Source organism: Puma concolor, chromosome B1 (genome assembly GCF_028749965.1).
Source record: "Puma concolor isolate L17-30 chromosome B1, mPumCon1.1.hap2, whole genome shotgun sequence".
Classification (NCBI taxonomy): Eukaryota; Metazoa; Chordata; class Mammalia; order Carnivora; family Felidae; genus Puma; species Puma concolor.
This window is the reverse complement of record NC_141670.1, coordinates 147,874,521-147,900,346: the sequence shown is the minus strand read 5'-3', so window position 1 is coordinate 147,900,346 and position 25,826 is coordinate 147,874,521. Positions and strand designations below refer to the sequence as shown.

Sequence of the window (25,826 nt, the reverse complement as noted above, 5' to 3'; positions counted from 1 at the left end):
TGCTAAGAACTCAGTCATTTCATTTTCCATTTTTTACTCCCTTTCTCTGGCAATAATTGGGGATTTTCTGTTTATCCTTAGAGTTCTGAAATTTTACCAGATGTGTCTAGATGTAACTCTTTTTCCATTCATCCTGCTTGGGCTCTTTCAATCTGAAATTCATTATGTTTCTCCAGCTCATGACATTTTCTTCAATTATTTCTTTCATTATTTTTCTCCTTCCCACTGTTCCTGTTCTCTGCTTCTAGAACTCGTATTTTCAAATTTACAGATGTGAAAACTTTGTGAGGTATTCTCCATATCTCTTTATTTTTCTTGTTTTTTTCTTTCTTTTTTTTTTTTTTATTTTTTTTTGCTTCATATACGCAGAGATTTGCTCTTTAGCTCCAAATCACCACTCAGTCTTAATTCATGCTAAATTGTTATTTAGCTAATCCATTAAAATTTTTCTTTTATAATTTTCAAAATCTCTTCTGGTTCTCTGACCCTTTTTCAGTGAAATTATGATTAATGATTGCAACATGTTCTTATATCTTAAATGAAATACCAATTACAGTTTTTCTTTGAAGTTTTCTTCGAATTATATCTGACATCAGTTGTTCTTTTATTCATCTTAATCCTCTTCCATCTTGATTCTCCTCAATTGTCTGATTATCCCTGTCTGTTTACATTGGCAAATGAAAAGATTACTTTAGAGACTATGGGAAGCCAAAGTGCGCTTTCTCTGAGGTTGTTCAGGTTTGTTTACCCAAGTGGCTTCTCTCTTAAAAGGGACAGTAGTAAGCATGATTTAAGCAAGTCAGGGCATATAAATAAGGCATCCAAGAAAGGTAGGTACCTGCATTGGAAGTCAAGCTCACTGGTAACCGTGAAAACCGTTTTCCTCTGGAGTAGCATGCTTTAGTTGCTCTGCTTCTCTCTCAGGTTCCAACATCTCAGTAGTTGCCCTACTGAATTGTTGGTCTACTTTCCTAAGAACACAGTTCTTAGACTTCAGGCCTGAAGGCAGGCATCACTGCCACCAGAGTTGTTTAGGTTGAAGAAAGGGCGGGAAGGAGGCCCAACTAAACAGCATTTTGGAAACTAATTCTTTTAAAAATTCTTGATTATTACCCAATTACCCACTACTGTTCTTTGCATTTGTTGACTCCAAGCTTGGAGCCGTTCCGAGGTTCCCCTAGGAAAACCTGAGCTTACCTCTGGTATCTTGGGTTCCGTTCCTTCTGAGATTATGCTGTCAATCCGATCCGGTGAACTTTCTATCTTCTTCAAAATTTCTGGTCCTCTGATGGTACCTGTAGTGGACTGTGAACTGTAATTTTACTGTTCAACATGCTTTCTCCCCACCCCCTTTTTCTAGTAACATAATCCCTCTTGTCTGTGGGGAAAACATTCCATGTGATTTAGGAGGTGATTCTTCCCAACCACAACAGGGGTGGCAACATGACTCAGGTCTGGCTAGAATATCCCATCCCCTTTCCTTTGGCAGCCATCATTGCCTGGCTGAAAACAAAGCTACAACAGAAGAAAAGAGAGACTAAAAATGTTGGGAGAAACAGTGCTGATGACATCATTCAAATCCGGATTTATCCACACCTAGGTTGGATCTTCTCCCCTCCTTCCCCACACACATGCTAACATACATTAAACTCACAGACCTAATGAGGTCCTTTTGTTCCTCTTTAAGGTAGTTTGACTAATATGATAACATCTGTTCCTGCTTTTCAGAATTGTGGTTTAATTCAATTTTTAAAATATCAGTGGGACACTGGGAAAAAAGGAAGTTTAAGGAATGTGCTCAACGCACCATATTTAAAAGAACAACTATAAAATAAGACTGAAGAAAGAAAATTAATGTTTACAGTTTGCTTTTAAATACATGAGGAAACAGCTGTAAACTTTATTAAGTACATCTTATTGTTCCATAAGATATCCTTCATACCTCTAGGAATAAAAAAGCAGACATAAAAACCAATTACCTCTCAAAGAGGTTTTTCTCTGAGTCAAGATTCCAATAGTTTCAAGAAGAAGGAGAACAAAGGAAGAAAGGTGACAGTAATTTAAAATTTGTAGCTATTGTTGTTATTACTGGGGCAGAGGTAGGAAAAAATACTGTTTTCTTTTTAATTTTAGAGGTGATAAAAAGTACAGAAGGTCAATGAACTCAACGGATAAAAGACAAAATCCAGTACTCTTCACCTAAGATTCATGATTCATGGTTCATAGACTTATGCCTTAAGAACCCCTCCTGAAACAGTATACAAAATGCTATATGTATGCGTTTAAGTACGTTTTGGGGAAGAGGTCCACAGTTTTCATCAGAATCTAATAACTAAAATTCATGACCTAAAAAAGGTAAAGCAAACTGCTCCTGACTAAAAAAGAACAATGACAACTTCACTCTTTAATTAAATCAAGAAAAGTATCTAACACCTCCCAACATGTAAGACAGTGTGCTAGATATACAATGTCCATTCTTTAGAAAAACTGTTAGGAAAAAAAAAAAAAAATCATTAGCCCTAATATGAATGAAAAAAATTGAGGTTAAGCAGTAACTTTCCCAAAGTCACATAGTATTAAGGCAGGGTTCAAAAACAAGTTTCCCAACTTAATTTCAAACTCTTTCCATAAATGCTTTTTTCCAGGTGAAATACTCATAAAAAAAGAAATACGAAGGCAATGAATGGGTTATTTCATAATGGAATGTAATTTTATGTTAGGAACAGAAACTGTCAAGTACTCACATGCCTGGAGTGTAATGAAATTAGAATCTGACCCTTATTACTAATTGTCCTTTGATTAAGATATTCAGGAAAACTTCTGCTTCTGGTAGTGAAGTCAGAAAGACCTTACTATTTAATTAAGATGTATGAAACTTAACATTCAAGGCTACCTAAGCCAATGAATGGGTTCTCGAGCCAAGCAAAGCTGCTATTCTGGGCTCCATGGGATACACAATGAAGCTGCTCATGCATGGAGGACAAAAAGTCGAAATGCCAAGCCCGTGTTTTTTTTATATTTTGGTATAAAAGACAAGAGGATCTGCTGATAAGGGTAAAATAAGAAACTTCCACATATGAAAAGACCTCCCAAATACTAAGGCACATCCACAACTTAAAACATTCCAGTTTGGATCTGGAACTCAACTCCAACTTTGGGTTGGAGCAGAAAACTGGTCAAATGAGGGAGAGGCGTTGGACTGTGAGGTAATGGCTACATGGGGGCAGAATAAGAAAAGAAATTAAGAAAATGTACAAATGTAAAAACAATCCACAAAGCAAGTTAAAGATGTGTTTTAACGTTCCAAGTTTAGAAAACAGTGTGGTCAAATCTTTGCTTTGATACTTTGCCATTTTATCTAGAATCATAGAATCATCTGCTAAACCTACAGCAGAAGTCACAGAAATATGGTTTGCTTCACCACTCCCAGAAAAGGAGATACAAGAGTAAGAAAAGGATGTTGAATCTTGCATTACTCTTATCACTCCCTCTTTATTAACAACAGTAAGATAAAGTACTACAAATTTTTTCAATTCTGGGACAATTTAAGGACATATTCTATTTAAATGCTAAAGACCTAACAAATCCAGAATATAATCCTAAAAGGGCATCTAACCCATGCAACTATCATTTGTAGAATCTTCATTACAGAATCTCATTCCTTATGCTAACACTGGCTCCATCTAAAATAAATTAACCCACATGCACAATTACCCCTGAAGAGTTTTACTGGCAATCTATGAACTCAATAAAATAAACAGAATTAGGAACTTAAATGAAAGAGTGAGATTTTTCTAAATTATAGATTTTAAATTGTATTTCTTTTTAAATAGCCAAACATCTTACTGGTCACTAACTATTTTCACAAAGGTCTTCATCCTTCCTAATCCTTCACTTTTAACAACTAACATTTATGGAGACCCTTAATAGTTTACAAATGTTTTCACATACATTAGCTCATCTGACCCCCACCAAAAGAAGGTATTACTATGTCCCTTTTTATGTGAGTCTCTGAGAGGTTCAGTTCGCATATCATACTTACTTGACAACATGAATTAAGAGGTATAGCAGAGTTTAAAACAGCCTTGGTCTCACTTTACATTCTGAGAACTTACTATAAAAGACATCATCTACAAGGTATGTATTTTGATATGATGTTCCAGAAAAGGTTAAGAATAGTATACTATTCACTCACAATCTATGAAAATCGATCCCAAAATCACTCATGTGATTTTTCCCAAAATGGAGTTAGGTAAATAAGACATAACAGAACAGAGCAATATTAACTGGCTACACTTTGACAAAGTCTTCTGGGAGTGGAAGAGAGAGGTGGGAACAATCTTTTATAGCCTGGTGTTCTAATCAACTCAAATATACCAGGACTATTACTACTTACATAATTAGAATAAGGTGTCATTCACACAGATCTGTAAAGAGGACCTAGACGAAAGATGAAATCAGCGTGTGATCTCTAAAAATTTATACAAAACATATTTCTAGAGAGTTAACTACTGAGGAGGCCATAGAAGAATAGTAAAAAAGGAAGTGGCTTATAGGAGTTAAGAAAGACTTTTAGGTGAGACTGCCCCGGTTTATATTCCACTTCCATCATTTGCTGTGACCTTGAGCAAGTTATTCTTTGTCTTGGTTTTTTCAACTATAAAATGTATATACAAATATTATCTACCTCAGAGTTGCTGTGAGGATTAAATGAGACATAAAGCAATTCAAACTGCCTGGTATATAGTAAGCACTCATTAAAATATTAGTTATTAAAATATTAGTTATTGAGATTATAATTACTCAGTGGGCTAAGTGTTATGAACAACTTCAGGGAAGAGGGGATATTTTATCTGGCTGTTCATGGATAAAGCAGTCAACAAAGCACAACACCCAGAGAGAACAGGTATTAATAGGACTTGAAAGCTAACATTCGACCTACCATATCACAAAACATACTAAACCACTAGTTTAAAAAATATGGTGTTGACACACATAATAAAATGGCAATTATAAAAACAGACCCGTGCACATTTGGTCTAGCACTTTCACCAGTGGAATATATCCTAGCAAATTACAGAAACATACACACAAAGATAAATATATCAAAAAGGATCCACTGCAGTACTATTTGTTAATAGCAGAACACTGGGCACAACCAAAACACTGGCTACAAACACTGTATAAAACCAGGGAAGTCATGATCCCTAACAAGAAAATACTCCCCAACCATTAAGGGAAATAAGATAAACGATATGTATATTTACATGGGAAGACTACAATGAACCATTAAGTTAAAAAAAAATTTTCAAAATACTTTTATGATGACATTTATACAAAAATTTGTTTACATAAATACACATGTAGATATATGTGTGCAAATGTACAGAAAAAAAAGCATGAAATTGAGTTCACTTAAAATTTACACCTTGTGTTCTAAAAGAAGGGAGATTTTCAAATATTATACCTTATCTTCCTCTACTATTTAAATTTTTACAGTTTACTTTTACTATATGCCTTAACAAAAATAGAAAAAAAACACAATGCAATCTCCCTTAAGATTCCTCCAACATAAAAAAATTAGAAAGACTGAAAAGACCAGTCACAGTTTAGAGTCATGGCTGCATACTTTATCACAGGTTTAATTCAAAACACGTGTCATCTCGCCAATGGAATTTAAAATTTTATCCACTTTGAGTCTTGTAAGTAGCTCCTCTATTCTGCTATTGCTTAATTACTAACTGTGTAAGTTATAAATTATTCCTAGTTTATTGAAATATACTTCAAAAACATTGGAACAAAACTAAAGAACACTGGAATGATAGTACAAAATAACTAAAATACATCATGGAATCTGTAGGTCCTGCCCTAAGTATGTATGGAGATATTCAAGTTCATAGACAGCCCAGTGGGGCACCCGGGGGGCTCAGCTGGTTACAAGTCGACTCTTGGTTTGGCTCGGGTCATGATCTCACAGTTTTGTGGGTTTGAGCCCTGCATCTCTTGGAATTCTTTTTCTCCCTCTCTCTCTTTGCCCCTCCTCTGCTCACATTGTCTCTGTCTCTCTCAAAAATAAATAAACTTAAAGAAAATATTATAAACAAAGACAGCCTAGTTAAGACTAATGACATCACAAATCAATAAGAATACTACATAGATGCTGGCACTGCTCTTGTCTTCTTCATAAAAGCACATGTGCTTCTTAAGTAGAAATTTGTAAGGGAGGGAGGGAAGAAAGGAAGGAAAGAAGCCAAGCCTGCTTAAGAGGCTTAGAGGTTAGGAGAAAACAAAAAATTTTGTTTCAAAAGACCACAGACTACATTAAATGAAAAACATGGAAAATTATTTTGTTAACCATAAAACCATACATATGTTAGCTACGTGTCAAATAACACAGGAAACTATTTAGTACAAACAACTAATTTTAGTACGTGGGCGTTCAGGTTATACAAATGCAGTGCATAAAAATGTATAGACTGAGCAGATATAATCCAGTCTGTTATTCTATTATCCAAATACATGAAATAAAGGTAGTACCTCAAATAGTGGGAAGGATAGTCTGAAATAGCTAATTCAACTGATTAACCATTTAAAAATGTAAGATTAAGTTCTTATCTCCCTCCATAAGCCAACTTAAATTTAAAATACATGAATTAACTGTAAAAAACAAAAGGTACAATAGGCAAAAGGTGGAAACAACTATAATGTTCATCAATGGATGAATGGAAAAACAAAATGTGGCATATACACACAATGGCTTATTCAGTCTTTATTAAAAAGGAAGGAAATCTGTCATATGCTCTAATATGGAAAAATCTTAAGGACATCATGCTATGTGAAATTTAAGTCAGTCACAAAAAATAATACTATGTGATTCCATTTATATGAGGCATCTAAAGTAGTCAATTTCACAGAAACAGAAAGTAGAATAGTAGTTACCAGATGGGGCAAGAGGGGAATGAGGAGTTGTTTAATGGGTACAGTTTCAGTTTCGCAAGTTGAGAAACTTCTAGAGATCTGTTGCACGACAATGTGAATATACTTAGCACTACTGAACTGTACACTTAAATGGTTAAAATGGTAAAATTTTGTTATGTTGTTTACCACAATTAAATTTTTCACAATTATGAAAACAGTAAGAGGTATGCATTATTTAAGCCACTTCTAAAAATTAACAAGCTATAAAGAGATCAAATGAAGCACTTTATCAAACTCCTTTCTGACATTTAAGTGTTAAAAACACAACATCTAGGGGCACTTGGGTGGCTCAGTCAGTTAAGGGTCTGACTCTTGATTCAGGTCGTGATCTCGTGGTCATGAGATCAAGCCCTGAGTCAGGCTCTTGTACTGAGCGTGGAGCCTGCTTGGGATTCTAACTCTCCCTCTCTTTCTGCCCCTCCCCAACTTACACACACTCTCTCTCAAAATAAACATTTAAAAAAGCATTGGAAAAAAACCACAACAACTAAGATTAAAAAGAAAAAGGATACATAAAATTGCTTCTATCAAGTACAAATCTGTTTTTACAAGACTGAAGAAAGGAATATATAGTTTCTCCCAAGAAATTTGAAAATCTAATATGAAATGGATAATCTTATAAAATACAAATTGAAATGTTAATGACATCAAATCCAACAGTGTGTTAAAAAAAAAAAAATACATAACACTAAATATTCCAAACAGTTTACTATTAGGAAATTTAGTATTGGAACTCATTATATGAATAGACTGGAAGGGAGGGAAAAGAAATACTCATTTCAACAGATGCCAAAAATGCATTTGATAAAATTTAGTATACATTTCCGATAAAACTTTGTGAGCTAGGAGAAAGAGTTACTTTAGCTTAGTATACTAAATTAACAAAGAATATTTGCATTATACTTAATAGTGACACAACATCGCTCCCATTAGCACTCCCTAGATAACGCCTGCCTCTATTACCACTTTTATTCAACATTTTGGGAATGTTCAAAACTGATGCAAGAAGAAGAAAAAACAAGACGTATAAGTACTGAAAAAGAAGAGAAAGAAGACAATCATTTATTAAATTCAATATAACAATTTAGTCAGAAAACTCAATAGAATAAACTGACTTAATAGAAGAATTCAATTAAGTGGCCATATACATATGAAAATCAATAGGTTCCTATCCTCCAACAATAACTAATTACAAAGTGTAATGGAAGAAAGAATACCATTCATAATGGTAATAAGAACTATAAAATAATCTGGAATAAATCCATCCCCCCCAAAATGTGCAAAACCTGTATGAAAACAATAAAATTTTATTAAAGACGGCCTGAAGAAAATAGAAGCACACCATGTTTCTGGATGGAAATGCTCAGTATTATACATCTATTTCTCCTCAAATTAATTCATACTTCAATGTAATTCCAATTAAAATCTCAATGGGCATATTTTATGGCAGTTTACAAAAGTCATCTAACAAGTTAAATGCACACTATCTAGAACTCCTGACAAATCAATGACAACTGCCTTCTACAAAATCAAAGCATTATAGCATACTAGGGTGAGCCATACAAAATCACAGATATTTGATGACTTTCAATGAATAAAATAACAATTTCAAAAGGTCCAACCAAATAACCAAAATTGATGTGGACACAAGAATAAAAAAAAAAAAAAAAAAACAGCTATTACTGGAGTGCCTGGGTGGCTCAGTTAGTTAAGCATCTGACTCTTGATTTCAGGTCATTATCAGGATCATGAGATCAAGCCCCATGTTGGGCTCCATGCTAAGTGTGGAGTCTGTTTGAGATTCTCTCTCTGTCTCTCTCTCTCTCCCCCCTTATAAAAACAAAAACAAAAACAGCTATTAATCTGGGAATATTAAACACTCAAATTTTCCTACTCCCACCACCCACAAATCCCTTTCTAAGTGGTAAGAAACAGGAGTCCACTCAAGTATTTAATACTAATAAAGCCTGGCAAAAGGCCAAGAGAGCCTCCTATTTCCCACCCCAGTAACAGTGACAGGCAGAAAACTGAAAGGGAGGGTGGAGAAAAGGAGAGATGTAGGGAGGAAAAGTTTCTTCCAACAACCCTGAACAGCTAAGCTAAAACCTAAAAGAGAAGAGACAAAGAACCAGGGGGAGAATATCCTAGAAAAAGAGTAAAAAGACCCTAAGTGAGAAAGTCTCCATGCTCTAAGAACGGGCTAGTAGGACTAGAAGATAGTGAATGAACTATGGGGCACCTGGGTGGCTTAGGCTTGGTGGCTGACTCTTGATTTCGGCTCAGATCATGATCCCAGGGTCGTGGGATGGAGCCCCCTGTTGGGGCTCAGCGTGTAGCCTGCTTGAGATTCTCTTTCTCTCTCTCTCCCCCTCCCCACCCCTCTCCCATTTGTGCCAGCCCTCTCGCTCAAAGATTAAAAAAAAAAAAAAAAAAAGACAATAGGGAATGAATTGAAAAGGATATAAAATGAGGCTAGAACAGTAAGAAGAATCAGCCATATGAAGTCTTATAAGCCAAGGCAGGAGTTTGGATTTTACTCTAATCTAAGGGCAATGAGAAGTTAAATGAGGATTTACATTTCAGAAAGATTAGCCTAGCTGTTGCATGAAGAATGAAATGTAGTGTGAGGAGGCAAGGAAGAGTGCTAGATCAAATTAGGAAGCTACTATGAAGTCCCAGTAAGATAGCACCCTGGACTAATATGATGGCAGCAAAGATGGAGAGAGGAGGGACGTTTCCAGGTATAGCTTGGAAGTCTTATGTCCAGTATTCTTTCTCTTCCCACTCTGCCACCTCACTATTTTGGCAACAGGAACACTTTTTTGGGAAGCCATTCCATGAGACTCAGGAGAAAATGACCTCTCCTAGTCTATCTCCTAGAAAGTACAGAAAGACATGACCTAGGCCTGAACAAAGCATCTTTTTCCTTATCAATGGCTGGTTCAGGAAGGGACACATGACCCAAGCTGGGCCAACAAGATTATTTCAGGAGCCAGGAATGACTTTTTTTGTTGTACTGTGAGACACAAGGATATGTAATCCTAGAATTATATTGGTATAAGACATTTAATTATCCTCCAATATCCACACTCTTCTTCTTTTAGTAAAACACTTCTCCACAGATTATATCTGGGTATGATGGCCATATACAAGACCTAGGTCCTAGGAATGGACATACAACTAAGTTCTGGCCAGAAAGTAATTTTGCAATTTTTTGGCCAATTCATTAAAAGAAAGCTATTTGTGTTTGCCTGTTTCTTATTCCTCATGTGTTATGCATTAGTTTTCCAGGGCTGTCTTAACAAAATACCACAGACTGGATGGCTTAAACAACAAAATTTTTTCTCCCAGTTCTTTAGGCTAGAAGTCCAAGATTGAGGTATCAGCAGGTTTGGTTTCTTTGGAGGTCTCTCTCTTTGGCTTGTCAATAAACTACCTTTTCACTGTGTCCTCACATGACCTTTTTTCTGTGTGCACACATTTCTGGTGTCTCTTCGTATCCAAATTCCCTCTTCTTATAAGAACACCTGTCAGATTGGATTAGGGCCTACCCATATGACCTGATTTAACCTTAATTCCCTTTTATAAGGCATTACCTTCTATATACAGTCACATTCTGAGTTACTAGGGGTTAAGGCTTCCTTTTTTTTTTTTTTTTTTTAATTTTTTTTTCAATGTTTATTTATTTTTGGGACAGAGAGAGACAGAGCATGAACGGGGGAGGGGCAGAGAGAGAGGGAGACACAGAATCGGAAACAGGCTCCAGGCTCTGAGCCATCAGCCCAGAGCCCGACGCGGGGCTCGAACTCACGGACCGCGAGATCGTGACCTGGCTGAAGTCGGACGCTTAACCGACTGCGCCACCCAGGCGCCCCAAGGCCTCCTTTTTTTAAAAATCATTTTATGTTATTTTTTTTTCATCATGTTAACTGTACTCTTTAATCCCCATTTCCTATTACACCCATTCTCCCATCCACCTCCCCTCTGGTAACCATCAGTTTGTTCTCTATATTTCAGAGTCTGTTTCTTCATTTGTCTCTCCCTTCTTTTCTATTGCTTGTCTGTTTGGTTGTTTAAATTCCATATATGAGTGAGATCATATGGTATTTGTCTTTCTCTATTTTCACTTAGCATTATACTCTCTAGTTCTATCCATGTTGTTGCAAACAGCAGAATTTCATTCACTTTTTATGGCTGAATAATATTCTATCTCACACACACATACATCTTCTTTATCCACTCATGTATTGGACACCTGGGTTGCTTCCACAGTTTGTCTATTGTAAATAATGCTTTAATAAACATACAGAGGCATACGTTCCTTTTGATTAGTGTTTTTGTATTTGGGGGGTAAGCACCCAGGAATGCAATTAGTGGACTGTAGGGTAGTTGTATTTTTAATTTTTTCAGGAACCTCCATACTGGTAACAACAGCTGTACCAGTTTGCATTCTCAACAACAATGGGTGTCAACGTTTCAACATGAATTTGGGAGGGACACCATTCAGCCCATAACAGGCTGGAACATGGATGTGATGCTAGTGAGCCAGATTAGACTTTGTAGATGAAGTCAACACCCTAAGGCAGAGCTGCCCAATAAAACTTTCTATAATGATGGAAATGTTCTGTATCTGCACTCTCCAACATGGTAGCCACTAGCCACATGTTGACTATTTAAACTAATTAAAACTAAAACAAAACAAATCTAAAAATCCAGCCACTATTGTACTAGCCATATTTCAAGCACTGAGTAGCCATACTGGTAGCAGCTACCATATTGGACAGCACAGGTTAAGGGATGGTGTAACAAAACAGGAGACACTTAGACCTATGCACAACCTGAAGGACTTCCCTAGAGTATTATCACATAATCTATCCTGCTTGAACCACAAGTGTTTTGGAGTCTCTTTGTTCCAATAACCTATCTTATATTTTAATCAATACACTAAATTAGAAGTAAAGTGCTGCCATAACAAATTCTTAAAAACTCTGATAAGGCTAGAGGATAGCAAGGAAATGTGTCAGGCTGGAAAACTAACAACCTCTGTTACACAGTGACAAAGTGACAAACCATTTAGTAAAACTCTTGTCTGTAATAATGGGGAGGGCACATTACATAACTACCAAGTGTGTATAGCTTCAAGAAAAGCAGTTAGAAAAACTCAGAATATTGGTGGGGTGTTGGTTGTTTAAACAGGCAAGAAGATCAGCTCAACCATGAATAAGGGAGTTGTGAGCAGAGATAAACATAAAAACAGTGCCACTGAGTGAAGCTCTAGTCCAGTAAATCCAGGCCTCTGAGATCAGCAAAGGCAACTACTTTTGTGCTCCAAATAAAAGGAGAGAACTTTGTGACCTCAAAGACCTTTGAGGTCTTTGCCACATAGTAGCAAAGAACAGGTGAAGAGTGTTGCTTTCCCATATGTGATGGTTTCTTGATGTGTCAACTTGGTTAGGCTAAACTAATCCTGGTGCTACTGTGGAGGGATTTGTAGATGTAATTAAAGTCCCTAATCAGGTGACTTTAAGCTAAGGGGATCATCCTTACTGAGCATGACCTAATAGGTAAGATCTTAAAGGAGATTGGGTTCTTCCTGGCAAATGAGACGGTGAATAGCAGCTGAGTCTACAATTGCTCCCCCTTCCCTGGATCTTCATTTCCTAACTGCTTTGGGAGAGCCGTGTCAGCATATGACTTTGGGTTCTACCCTACTTGAGATCTTCCCTTCCTAAATGCCTACCTTACAAACTTCAGACTCAGCCAGCTCCCAGAATTCTGTAATCCAATTCCCTGTAGTAAGTCTTTTAATATATGTCTATCTCTCTTTCTATCATATACAAATCTCCTATTTGTTCTGCTTCTCTGGTAAAACTTTTGACGGATACACCATTCAAGCCTATTATTTCAGATGCCCTCAAGGTAGCCCAGTAACAGAAAAAGGAACAGGTCTAGAACAGAGAGAGACCAGTAAGAAGATGAGTAGATTTCAAAAAATTAGGACTAAAAGAGATCTTTTGCTGAAGATAATGTCATATGGTACTGACTTAAAGAGAATGGAACAGGGGTGCCTATGTGGCTGAGTTGGTTAAGCATCTGACTTCCTCTCAGGTCATGATCTCATGGTTCGTGGGTTTGAGTCCAGCACAGGGCTCTGTGCTGACTGCTCAGAGCCTGGAGCCTGCTTCAGATTCTGTGTCTCCCCCTCTCTCTGCCCCTCCCCCGCTAACACTCTTTCTGTCTCTGTCTCTCTTAAAAAATTAATAAACGTAAAAAAAATAATTAAAAAAAGGGAAGAATAGAAATCTATTAAGTTTTTGGAAGAGTTTTACCACCAAACTATATTAGTGGCCTATAAAAACCTATGACTGAACCTTACATAACCCTGCAGCTCCTAAATCTATACCAATTGGCAGGGAGCTATAAAAGTTGCGTAATTCCTAGAGATGTCATACTCTTGAATGCCTTCTACTTCAGATGTAGCAAAGAAAGATAACAAACAAGGAAGAATCACCTAAGAACAAAGCCAAGGACACATGCAATAGTCAAAGTGCATTCCTCCCACAGAGCAAAACAGAGTTTAACCAAGGAATTGACATAGTTGCCAAGGCAGAGTCTTCTGTCCAGAAGGATTTCAGTATTAACATGCACCAACAACTGCTATCTACTTCTATTCTTTCCCTCTCCAAAGAAGCATCATTATGATTATCCTTAATAATCATCCTATTCCTATCAACTACTGTACAATGGGCTGGGCAAAAGGAGATATACATTATTTATTTAGATTACTGGCTGAATTAAGAATAAAAGCATTATATAGGGCTGAGCTATATATAGTAACTGGATGGGACCTAGGATTGATTCCCTTGAGAAAGGAAAGTATGTGTTAAAAGAAAGGTTTGCACAAATGTTGGGTGACCAAAAAGGTTCAAACCACTACTCAAGAAGAAAAATTTGAATTGGAAAGACACACTTGATAGTCCCTAACTTATGCATATGTAAACACACAAGACTAGATAAAATCACCTAAGAAATGAGATTACGTACAAGACTGAAAAGGGCTCAGGATTGAGCAATAAGGTACTAAATAATCAAAGGATTTACAATGAGGGGAGTAGGAGGAAGTAAGAAGACCAACCAAAAAGCAGCTAGTAATAAAGAAACAGAAGAGGACGGTATAACATAAGCAAAGAGGGTAGCATTTTTTAAGACACAAAAATCGGTCAACAAAGTCAAATGATACTGAAACGAGTAAATAAGAAATGGACCCTACAACGAAGTATTATATCCAAAAAGATATCCATGTATCTTTGAAAACAAAGCACAGAAGTATTAAAATTTCTAAGAATTTTTTCTTAAAATATTGGGATAAAGAAGGTCTCCAAAAGTCACAATAGAATAATTCATTTTACTACACAAAAATAAAAATGTTTTGATGTTTCACATAGTATTGTGAAAATACTATGAGCAGAGAACAAATACTGTGAAAGATTAATATGCATAAATATAAATAGCACCAACAAGTCACTTAGAAAAAGACAATTCTAATAGAATAATAAGTATAAAACCGCAAATTTTCAAAAGAAATACAAATGAAAAATATACATAAAAATTTAACTGATGTCAACAGTAATCAGGAAAATAAAAACAAAAATATTATTTTTTGTTTAAAAGATTTTAAAAACTAAGATTGCTCATTTCCAGTAATTTTTTTAATGTTTATTTTTCAGAGAGAGAGACAGAGAGAGAGAGAGAAAGAGACAGAGAGAGAGAGAGAGAATAAGCGGGGAAGGGACAGAAAGAGAGGAAGACACAAAATCTAAAGCAGGCTCCAGGCTCTGAGCTGTCAGCACAGAGCCCAACGTGGGGCTCAAACTTGTGAACGGCAAGATCATGACTTGAGCCAAAGCCGGACACTTAACCAATTGAGCCACCTGGGCACCCCTCCGGTAATATTCTTACTACCCTGTTGATGGAAGTAAAACTTGGGAGTATTTATTAAATTTAACATGTGCAAAACCTTTGGCCTAGTAATTCTTTCCAGGAATCCATCCTAAACTAATATTTTTCTATTTAAAAATAACCGTAAAAGAATGGTCACTTCAGCATTATACATGTAATAGCAACGTACTGAAAACAATGAAAATGTCTACCAATATAAAGGAGGAAATAAATCATAAACATTCATACTATGGAACATTCATAAGTCAATGAGAACAATGAGACAAATCCTAATGTACTGTTAGACACACATACCCCTTTCTCCACCCCACACTCATTCATCCACTCTCACCAAGAAACTAGAACATTTGATATGCACCAAGCTGTTAGCAGCATTTACTCTAAGAAAAAATGAGATAGAAACCCTCATGTATTAGAAGACTTTTTAAAAGTAGGAATGCACTCATTAGTTTTTATAGTTAAATAAGTATGCAACCATTATCTGAATATTTATCTCTTCAACTGACATATTTTAAGTATGGTCATCAATGAAACTTTTAGCAGACAAGATTTCTAAGTGACAGTTTTACTCTGTGTGACAGGTAATTTGATTAACATACACCAAGGGGAAAAAAAGAAAAAAAAATTTTTTTTTTCAACATTTATTTATTTTTTGGGACAGAGAGAGACAGAGCATGAACGGGGGAGGGGCAGAGAGAGAGGGAGACACAGAATCGGAAACAGGCTCCAGGCTCCGAGCCATCAGCCCAGAGCCCGACGCGGGGCTCAAACTCACGGACCGCGAGATCGTGACCTGGCTGAAGTCGGACGCTTAACCGACTGCGCCACCCAGGCGCCCCAAAAAAGAAAAAATTTTAAATAATGATTAATTCTGGAAAGTAGAATTATAGGTGATTTTTGTATTCTTTTTTGGATCTTTTTGATTTTGTCAAATTTTCTACAAATATGTACATGCTTCTACACATGTGCATACATTTAATTAATTAATAATGTTTAAACACCATATTTAACACCATATTTAAAATCTAATTTAGAAGATATTTAACATTGTATTCTACACTGTTCTATAATTCAATTTCTCATATTTTGATATATTTATACCTGCATTAACCACAAGTATATCTTTATAACCTCTTCTTACTACAAAATCTTCAGGGTAAATTAGGATGGGTAAGTCTTTGGTGTAATTTAATTGTCAAGGACATTCTAGAAAAATAGCACATACAGACCTCATCTTAAAAAAAAAAAAAAAGAATCAGAACCTAACACCAAAAATTAGTGAGTATTCCAAGAGGCACTCATAAAAGATGTAAAGTCTACCCAACTTTTTTTTTATGTTTGTTTTTGAGAGAGAGAAAGAGTGAGTGGGGGGCAGGGGGGACAGAGAATCTGAAATGGGCTGTGTGCTGACAGCAGAAAGCTGATGTGGGGCTTGAACTCATGAACCATAAGATTATAACCTGAGCTGAAGTTGGACGCTTAACTGACTGAGCCACCCTGGGCACCCAAGTCTACCCAACTTGTATTCAAAACAGAAATAAAACAATCCCTATAATGAGATAAATTCTAAAGGCACACAGTTGCACTGAAGACTAACAGATTCCCAAATAATTATACAGGATTAAAATCATCTTCACAGTTCTAAATTATTATTAATTTTATCTCAACATGATTTAAATATTATGAAGGTAGGAATAATGTCTCAGTTTCTTCAATTCCTCATAATCTCTGATTTTGCTAGGTCCCAATAATGGCTCTTAAATAAACTTATTTCTAAGAGTATAAAATAGTGATATTTCCTAAAAATCTTTAAAAAATTCCATCACTGTGCTAAATTTTCATGTACGTAAAGTTAAGTTTTACTAACCTACAACATGAATAAAATCAATTTGTTCAACATATACAGGTATTATTTTAAATATAGTTAACTTTTTAACATTCACTGAGAGGGAAATGGTTGAGATTATTATATACTGAAATCAGCCACATATAGGAGATAATAAATGTGTGTCAAGTAAAAGAATTAACTCCTATACTGCATCTTGAACTACTAAAAACTATAATAGAGGTTTTGTATTTTTGTTATTAACTTCAAATAAAAAAAAAAGTAAGAGGGAAACATTGCACAGAGAACTTAAGAGACTCTGAGGTCAAAGACTGAATTGGAAATACAACTGGTATAACACAAACAAGAAGCTTCCTTTTCCTATCAGGTTTCAAATTTAGAGTGACAGGAAAGAGGGAAAGGAAAACAGAACTATACATTAATGCTTATTCTAAATTCAAAACTGATAAAACTAATTTTCCTACAGATCTCTCTCAGATATTTCTCAAAGGTTCTTTAATTAAAAGACAATTCAAGGGGCACCTAGGTGGCTCAGTTGGTTGCGCGTCCAACTTCGGCTCAGGTTATGATCTCACAGTTCCTGAGTTCAAGCCCCACATCAGGCTCTCTACTGTCAGCACAGAGCCCGCCTCAGATCCTCTATCTCCCTCTGTCTGCTCCTCCCCCACTTGTTTTCTCTTTCTCTCTCTCTCATAAATAAACATTAAAAAAAAAAAAAAAAAGACAATTCAAGAGGGAAAACCCAGACCACAAATTAATTTTAGGGGGTTATTTCTTGCCTTTTATTTTCTTTTCTGTTCCTTTCTTTTGGGGGAGGACAAGGGGAACAGGAAAAAAAAACAAAAACGAAAGACTAAATAAGACCCAGTGGTACCTCAGGAGGGGACTATGCCCTGCTGGAGAGACACGGGTATACTAGTTTTGTAAATTTGTCATGTCTAGTGTGTACTTGCAAATAAGCTCAAGAAATAAGAATTGAGGAGATGACTTATTTTCAAAATTGAAATAATAGTATCTAATGCACCTCACATTTTTCTCCATAACTCAAGTTTTAGTACTGATTAATCTGAATATTAAGTAACAAGCAGTTAAGTATATAATTAAGTATAATCTAAGGTCCTCCTTTATCATGGATTTCATCCCTAACCCTCCAATCATTTTTAAACTATTCCACTCTAGAACTTTCCTACTTTTAGTCAACATTTTCATGGTACAGCCAGCAAAAATACACATAATCTGTTTTGTGCAGATGTATCACAGAATTACTTAAAATAAGTTATAATTCTCCAATACCTTAACTCATCTTGTTCAACACTATGCTGAATTTTACTGAAAAAGCATGCTTTGTTTCAGATCATTTACCAAAAAAGAGCACATTTTTTTACCTTGACTCATAAAAGCATATTTAACATTTTAACCTATTATCAACAATCTTATTGTCCATTACACACAATTCACTATGATCTATCTATACACCTTGAAAGGGATTTCATCATATTATCAAAATTGTTTATAAACATATTAAATAATATTGGCTCCAAAAGGAATTCTCAAAGTACTGTGATCTTTACATATTTTTGTAACTGACCCTCTTTTATGTCTAGTCTTACCCAGAAGTAAGCTTAACTTTTTTTTTTTAATTTGGGGGAGAGGGGGAAAGAGAGAGAGCACGCGAGCCCACACACACACACACACACACACAGGGGAGGGGCAGAGAGAGAAGAAAGAGAACCCCAAGCAGGCTCCACGCTCAGTGCAGAGCCAGACAAGGGGCTCGATCCGACCCTGGGATCATGACCTGAGCCGAAATCAAGAGTTGGACGTTCAATCAACTGAGCAGCTCAGGCACCCTTTAGGTCAACTTTTTAAAGATCAAGGTAATGTTTATAGGGTTTTATAACAGAAGGCAACTTATACTGTGCTTTCGATAATTAGATCTATATTAATTTTGAGTTTCAAAGCATTTTGGGGAAAAATAAAATCCAACATGTCCCTTTTCAATAATTAAAACCTAAATTATAAATCATGATAAAATAATACCTATGTCATTCCACAATTCCACTTCCCCTCTTGACTGGATAAGAAAAGTTTTTAAAGACAAAAATATATATATTAAGAAATTAAAAATCCTAAGAAAGGAAGGGTATTTTGCTTCTGGGTGGCAAGTGGATAAGCATAACTATCAGACAGGTAAGGTTCCAGGGACTAGATCTGTATTCATATCCACCCTTCACCTGCAATAACCTAATTTTTTTTTTTTCAAAAGGTGAAAATTAAAGGAAGTTAGTCAGATTTGGCATAGATTACCATGGATGTTGGTGCCCTCTAATGGTTCTAATAAAAACACAAGTAGTATCAGCAGGTACTACCCCACATACTACTGTGAAGTGAAATTTTTTTCATCTATGGTCAAGTATGGAAAAAATTACATGAAAATTCATTATATGTACATTTCCTAACCCACTAAATCACCGTGCTAAGAATGTAGAATAGACAACTGTCATAAATACAAATACACTGCCTAAAAATTGATTTCCTAGTCAACTGGATAGTATAACTAGATGCTAGTGGAAGCAATCTAGCAAACAGTCTAGCAAATTTTGGGAAGTCAAAATGTACTGCTCTGATGATCCCAAATATTTCCAGAGTAAGTGCCTAAAGAAGAAATATTTATTCATTTATTACTTATTTAGTGATTTTTACTTCAGAGATCTGACTTCATGAAAGCCTAGCAGAGGTAAGACACTAAGACTTATATAACACACATGGTACAATGCAGCAGGAGATATAAAGATGTGTAACGCAGCATTTCCATCTTCAAATCTGACAGTCCATAGCAGACTAGATGAAAACCACTTCATCAATTAAACAATTAAAAGGCAAAATATGAGGATTTAAGATAAGAGTAAGCATAGGGCTAGTTTACCAGAAAGAACAAATAAGTCTTGGACTTCACAACACAAATAGGTCATCTGCATTACCACGTTACCTTGGTTATAAGCAGGCACATAAATGCCTGCCGAGTTCCCACTACCACTGCAGTGAGAATGTTTCAAACTAAGAAGGTGGGAGGGAGGGAGAAGGCAGTCACAGACCTCTCTGAGTATCTAATAACAGTTTTACACACACACTATGAAGGTAGGGGAGAAAGAATAAAACACAAGCACCTTCAACAAAATCTTGGGTTTAATTTCAGGTATTCACAGCCTATCCAGATCCCAAGTTGACAACTTCTATTTAAAATATTTTTTTAGCTTTTGGAAACAACCTTGAAAAGTAAAAATCTTGAGAGGGAGGAAGAAGCAACAGATTGCCTCTAGAGAGGGTAGTTTTCACTATAAAGTTTCATTTTGTTAATAGTTAATTCTAGATGGTGGGAATATGGATATACTTATCTGCAGTTTTCTATATTTCTTCTTTTTTAATGAGTTGAATAAGAAAAAGAGAAGGAAACAAGAAAATAAGAACAAGAAAAGGAAAGAAAAGCTTGGAATAGTCGTGTCTTCAGTAGTTGGTTGCCCTACTGCCTAAAATGATCTTCCCCTACACTACCTGAATTTGTTTTCACACTATCTGAAATGCCAAATTTCAAGATGCTGCACTTAACATCAAACAGCATAACAGAATATGTGAATGAATGAATGAATGAATGAATGAGTAGGCTTTGAATCAAACAGACAGGTTAAGTCCTGCTCTGCTAATTAGCTGTGTGGCCCTGATGAAGCTACCTAAAACCCTTCTAAGCCTGTATCTTTTGCCTCTAAAGTTATTATGAATATCCCCTCCCAACATGTGTATACTTCTGAAACTCACCCACTTGATTTCAGCATATACATTTAACCATTTACTCTTACTCTCATTAATCACTGGTGCATTTTAAAATCAATGTGCATTAAAACAGTTTTGCTCAACATTACTTACCCAGTATAGCAAAATGCCCAGCACAAGCAGGAACTCTAAGCATTTAATGAATAATTAAAGAAATATGAGGACATCTACTCCACAGACAGGGTGAAAATAAAATGAGAATACAGGATACCTGTATTATCTCATTTAATTCTCATAACAATGGTATAAAATAGGATCTACATTATCACCACTTACACAGTAAGAAACTGAGGCGCAGAGAGTTTAAGGTAACTTGCCCAAGATCACAAACCTATTGAATGATGGATCATATTTGACTCTAAGCTCTAGTCCGTGCTCTTAACCATTATGTTAGACTTGACACACAGTAGGCTCTGAATAAGTAATAGTTTCTTACTATGTTTTTAAAATGTAAATATATGTAGGAGGCTTAAGGTAGTTATCAGACATTCAACAAAGTAAATTGGCTTTAAATGTCTTCCAGCCTAACACCTAGGGAACAGCACCATCAGTAAGAGAAGTAAATTAGCAACTGAAAGATATTGAAATCCAAACTTCCATTGATTTGTCAGCCCTGGATCCAAGATGAGAGGAAGAAACTCCTCTTGGTTTCCTAAATGAATTCTGGAACTTTCCTAAGTGCTTAGGCAGACTATGAAACAAGATAATTATGACATAACTATTTCTTCAAAGATCTTAACATCTAGTTTACAAATACTGCTTCATCATTTAAGAGGTGAAACTGGGTAACAAGTAAGCTTCTCTGGACTCAACTGGGATTCTACCGTTACAACAAAGGAACTGGGGTGGCATTTTTCCATTAAAAAACAACAACAAAAGATCTGGAAGCGAACTTGAAGGAACATAATATACTGAAATAATTTTTTTTCTCTCATTCTCAACCCTACTTCTTCCATATCTACAAATTCTCCCTAGCCTTACAAATCCTTTCAAAAGTAAGTCAGTACTAATTTATTCACTGGTTCCCCTTGTCTAAAATTTCTTCACTAGGTTTGTCTCTTAAGTTTAAAGCACCAAGTTATCTACCAAAAAGAGTTGGAATTCTAATCCACTCCTACTGTACTTACATTTTACACCTCTTTAATAAAAATTACTTTTGAACATGAATCCTACCTTTAAGAAGTTTTTTCCCTCTTTGAATTCTGCATTAGCAAACCATTCAATTACATTTAAAAATGCATTCAATAGAATGCAATGTTATTTCTGACATCTCCAAAGTATCAACTCTTGAAATTTCAACATTGTTTTCCCGTAATATTCGAGTAAGAAATTTAATTTAGTCCACTAATTTGAAAAGAAGTGCATCAAGCCTTTCATGCTAGGAAATACACTTCTGTGTATTTTCTGTATTAGTCAGTCATCCACTGAAAACCAAGGATACTATGCATTTTTCAATTTTTGATCTAAGATTTTGAGTCAAATGAGGGGGGAAGGAGAGGGCAGAGGAGAGCTCTTGGTCTTATCCTTTGTTTTCAGGTATAGATGAAGTTACATAAATTATCTAAAACATGATTATCCTATGCTGAAACACTGAAGAAAAAATACAATTCTCAATAACCTACTGTAACATTTGATAAGGATTAGATTCTTGTGGGGCACCTGGGAGGCTCAGTTGGTTAAGCGATCAACTTCAGCTCAGGTCATGATCTCATGGTTCATGAGTTTGAGCCCTGCATCAGGTTCTGTGCTGACAGCTCAGAGCCTGGAGCCTGCTTCGGATTCTTTGTCTCCCCCACTCTCTGCCCCTCCCCCACTCGCACGTGTGTGTGTGTGTGTGTGTGTGTGTGTGTGTGTGTGTGTGTGTGTGTGTGTCTCTCTCTCGCTCAAAAAATGAATAAACATTAAAAATTTTTTTTAAAAATTAGATCTTCTTCAACATTCAAGTAAAGCTCCTTACTCTTTAAATTGAATCTCCTTTCCTTCGAACTTTTCTCTTTCAGCAGATATGGAGAATATCCAGCTAACATTTCTTCATAGTAAATATACATATTTTTTGTTAAATTATCATCCACTTTTTCAGGTTAAGTACCTGAAACCAAAACTATATACAAAAACTATAACCTTCCATATTTCTTTTTAACCTTTTGATAATTCTTATTAGAAGGATAACCTCAGGGATCATGTCATCCACGTTTTATTTTGTGTAGCCAGTAACAGAATGAATTAGAAAATGGACTTAAATACAAAGAGTATTAGCCACAAGATTTCCTAGCTCTAGAGAGTTAAACTTCTGCTGACATGTCAATAAAATGATAATGAAATGAAAAGCATTGCACAACTCACCCAATTAGCTTATAGTGTACAGTGACTATGAGGTTTATTTATTTCTTTATTTTGGTCAAGGATGGAGGCAGGTGCAAAGACATACTGTACTCCTTTCTGTTTGCTCATCCCTCATCATGTACCTATACAGATGTTTTTTTAATGGCTGCACTTTCTTACACTTATTTCTCCTGACTCATCTTCATAACAAATGACAAACCCGTTGTTTACACCACTGTGGACAGAACAAAATAAAGCATATTAAAAACAAAGAAACTCCCTAGTTGATGAAAATCAAAATATATCATTTCCATTTTCTGAAGAAAATAAACCTGCTTCACAAAACTAACACACCTATAAACTTACTAAAAGTTTTGCTTATTAGGCCAAATTCCAATGAACAAAACTACCTAGGTATGTGAAGTTTACAGAATATTCCCCTAAGCACTACACTCAACTTGATATTGAGTTCTAAACCAGAGCTTGATATTCTGTGGGAGTATTTAAAATCTTAATAAAATACTGGCATTCTGACCACAGCTGCATGTTTGTGTTACCTTGCAATTCATTGCCTGTTTTTTGAAAGATTCGGGAGGGGGATGCAAGGAAATAAACTGCCATATAAAGTGTACTGTTCGGAACCATTAGAAAACTTTGATTTTCTACTTTTGCTACACTCCACCACAATCAGTTTCTTCTAAGCCTTGTTTTCCTCATTTTTAAAATAAAAGGGCTGAACTAGATTATCTCTAAAATGTTTCTCATCTCTGTAAAGAACTGTACAAGGAAATGATTCTAACTACCATAATAGATTTTATTGAAAATAAGAATCCTGTCACACCCTTTTCTCCATTGTTTCAAATGCAGCCCGAGCAACACACTATATATTGAGAGGTTCCAACTAAAATCAATACAAAATCTATCAATACAAATCTATGCTTAGAATTCAACAGGATACAGAATAGCAAGGAGTGTTCATCTTTTTGGCACACATACTTTAACTATTACATCTCTACCTATATAACTTCATCCAGTCTGAGGTAAAAGAGAATCTGGTCTTCCAACAGAGAAGTCTCAAACTCTTTAAAAGGTATTTCTCTATTTGAACAGAACTCAAGATCCAATAATGCAATTTTCAAAAAACAAGCTTTGCACCAAGGTAAGTTCTGTTTGTGGAAGAGAATAAATGGCAAGTGCTACTTCTAGATAATTCAGTTGTTCTCGTACAACTGGATTTAAAATCAGTCTTTAAAGCGGTTTTCCTTCTGCTGCCTTAAGTTACAACTTCTTTCTCCGAATCAAGATTTTCTAGCTTCCATTTCAGGGAGTGGACAAGAGAGTTACAAAAGAGTTGATAACTAGTAAGGCTAACTCTTCGTTTGTTGTCAGTATGCTATGTTTTACTGAGCTTTTGGGTTATATGGCCTTTGAAGAATAAGGTCCTGCAACGCCGCCTGTCTGTGGACCCAGGAAAAATTATAAAACAGTTATGAAACCAGATCACTAGGACAAACCAAGAGGCCTTCCTATTCCAACTCACCGCAACCAAGACTGGCTTCAAAGCACTCTTGAGCTGCCCCAGAATATCTGGAAAACGAGAGAGCCTGGCTGAATTCCTCCTCACTAAGGAAGCATCTGAAGATGTATATGTATGCACATGTAAGAGTCAAATATATTTTCAGCCACTCAGTTACATATAAATATATAGGGATATAAGATCGGTTCATCCAAAATCCTTGAGAGAGCAAAGAACTAAAAGCTATTTCAGCAGCCACAATAGTTACGGAAAAAAAAAAACAAAAACCTGCAGCAGAACAGTATGGAAAAGTACAGCTTCTCACGTGTCTCTCACATACACAAATACTTAGCTCTGAGTCCCTTACAACCTTACCTCCCCTCCAAACTGCTCTCTCTTCCACCTCGCAAGTGGGAGAAATCTACCAACCTCCCAGTCATTCCCCAAGAGACTCAGCTACCTATTATCTTACCCCTCCCGCTTTGGTCCCGCCCCCGCCCCAGGAATAACAGGGCCCTGCTGACCCCAGGCAGACCCCGCCGGGTGTGCAAACAGGGAATCTAACCAATTCCCTCCATCCTTAACCATGTGAACCATCCCGGGATAACCTGCTGTTCACCAACTCCGTGGGCTCTGTGGTCCTCCCACCCCCACGTGTCAGCTACCCTCCCCCACATCCCCACACCTCACGATTTAGGCCGGGGAAAGAAAGAGGGCAGTGGAAAGCCTGGCCGCTGAGATAGACCGACCCACAGGAATCTGTCCCACCGCAAGTCCCCTCCCACCTTCGGCCCCTACCCTTTACTGCCCCATCCTCCCTCCTTCCTTTGAAAGCAGGCCCTTGCCTCAGAAACCTCTTCTTCCTCGTCGTCGTCGTCCTCTTCTTCCTCGCTGTTGTTGCTGCTGGTGCCGCCGCCGCCTCCGCCGCCGCCGCCGCCGCCGCCTCCACCGCCGCCGCTGTTGTCGCTGTCGCTGCTGCTTTCGCTGCTGCTGGGGGGTCGGCAAGTCCGGTTACGCTTGGCCTTGTGGTGCTGCTGCTGCGGCGGCTTCTTCTTCAGGAGTAGGTCGCAGACTCGCACCATCCCACGAGGAGAAGAGGCCGAGCGAGCCCCGCTGCTGCCGCCAACGCCGCTGCCGACCTCCGCCGCCGCCGCCGCCGCCGCCGCCGCGGGGGGGCCCGCCACGGCCGCCACCGCCGGGGGGCTCCCTTCTCCCTCAGCCGCTGCCGCCGCCGCCGCCGCCGCCACCGGAACCGTCGCCTTCTCCATCCCCGGGGAAAGAGGGGGGGCGCGGACGGGGGAGGGGCGTGGGGGCTACGCTCTACCGCGACTTCGGCCGCACCGGGGCCGACACAGCGCTCGGTGCCGCCTCCGCCGC

At 37.0% G+C, this 25,826-nt stretch overlaps 1 protein-coding gene across 5 annotated transcripts in view; it reads right to left on the bottom strand.

The window, feature by feature from the left end:
* ANKRD17 (ankyrin repeat domain 17) overlaps positions 1–25,826 on the bottom strand; it is a 166,244-nt gene extending 140,418 nt beyond the window's left edge. For 2 of the 5 annotated variants that reach the window (XM_086704865.1, XM_086704866.1), the window contains exon 1: positions 25,295–25,826. In XM_086704865.1, coding sequence (XP_086560991.1) covers positions 25,295–25,717 — 423 coding nt within the window. In that variant the 5' untranslated portion in view covers positions 25,718–25,826. Of the gene's footprint in view, positions 1–1,197; positions 8,679–25,294 lie in introns of those variants that run through there. The other 3 variants (XM_086704870.1, XM_086704871.1, XM_086704869.1) reach the window with 2 other exon arrangements.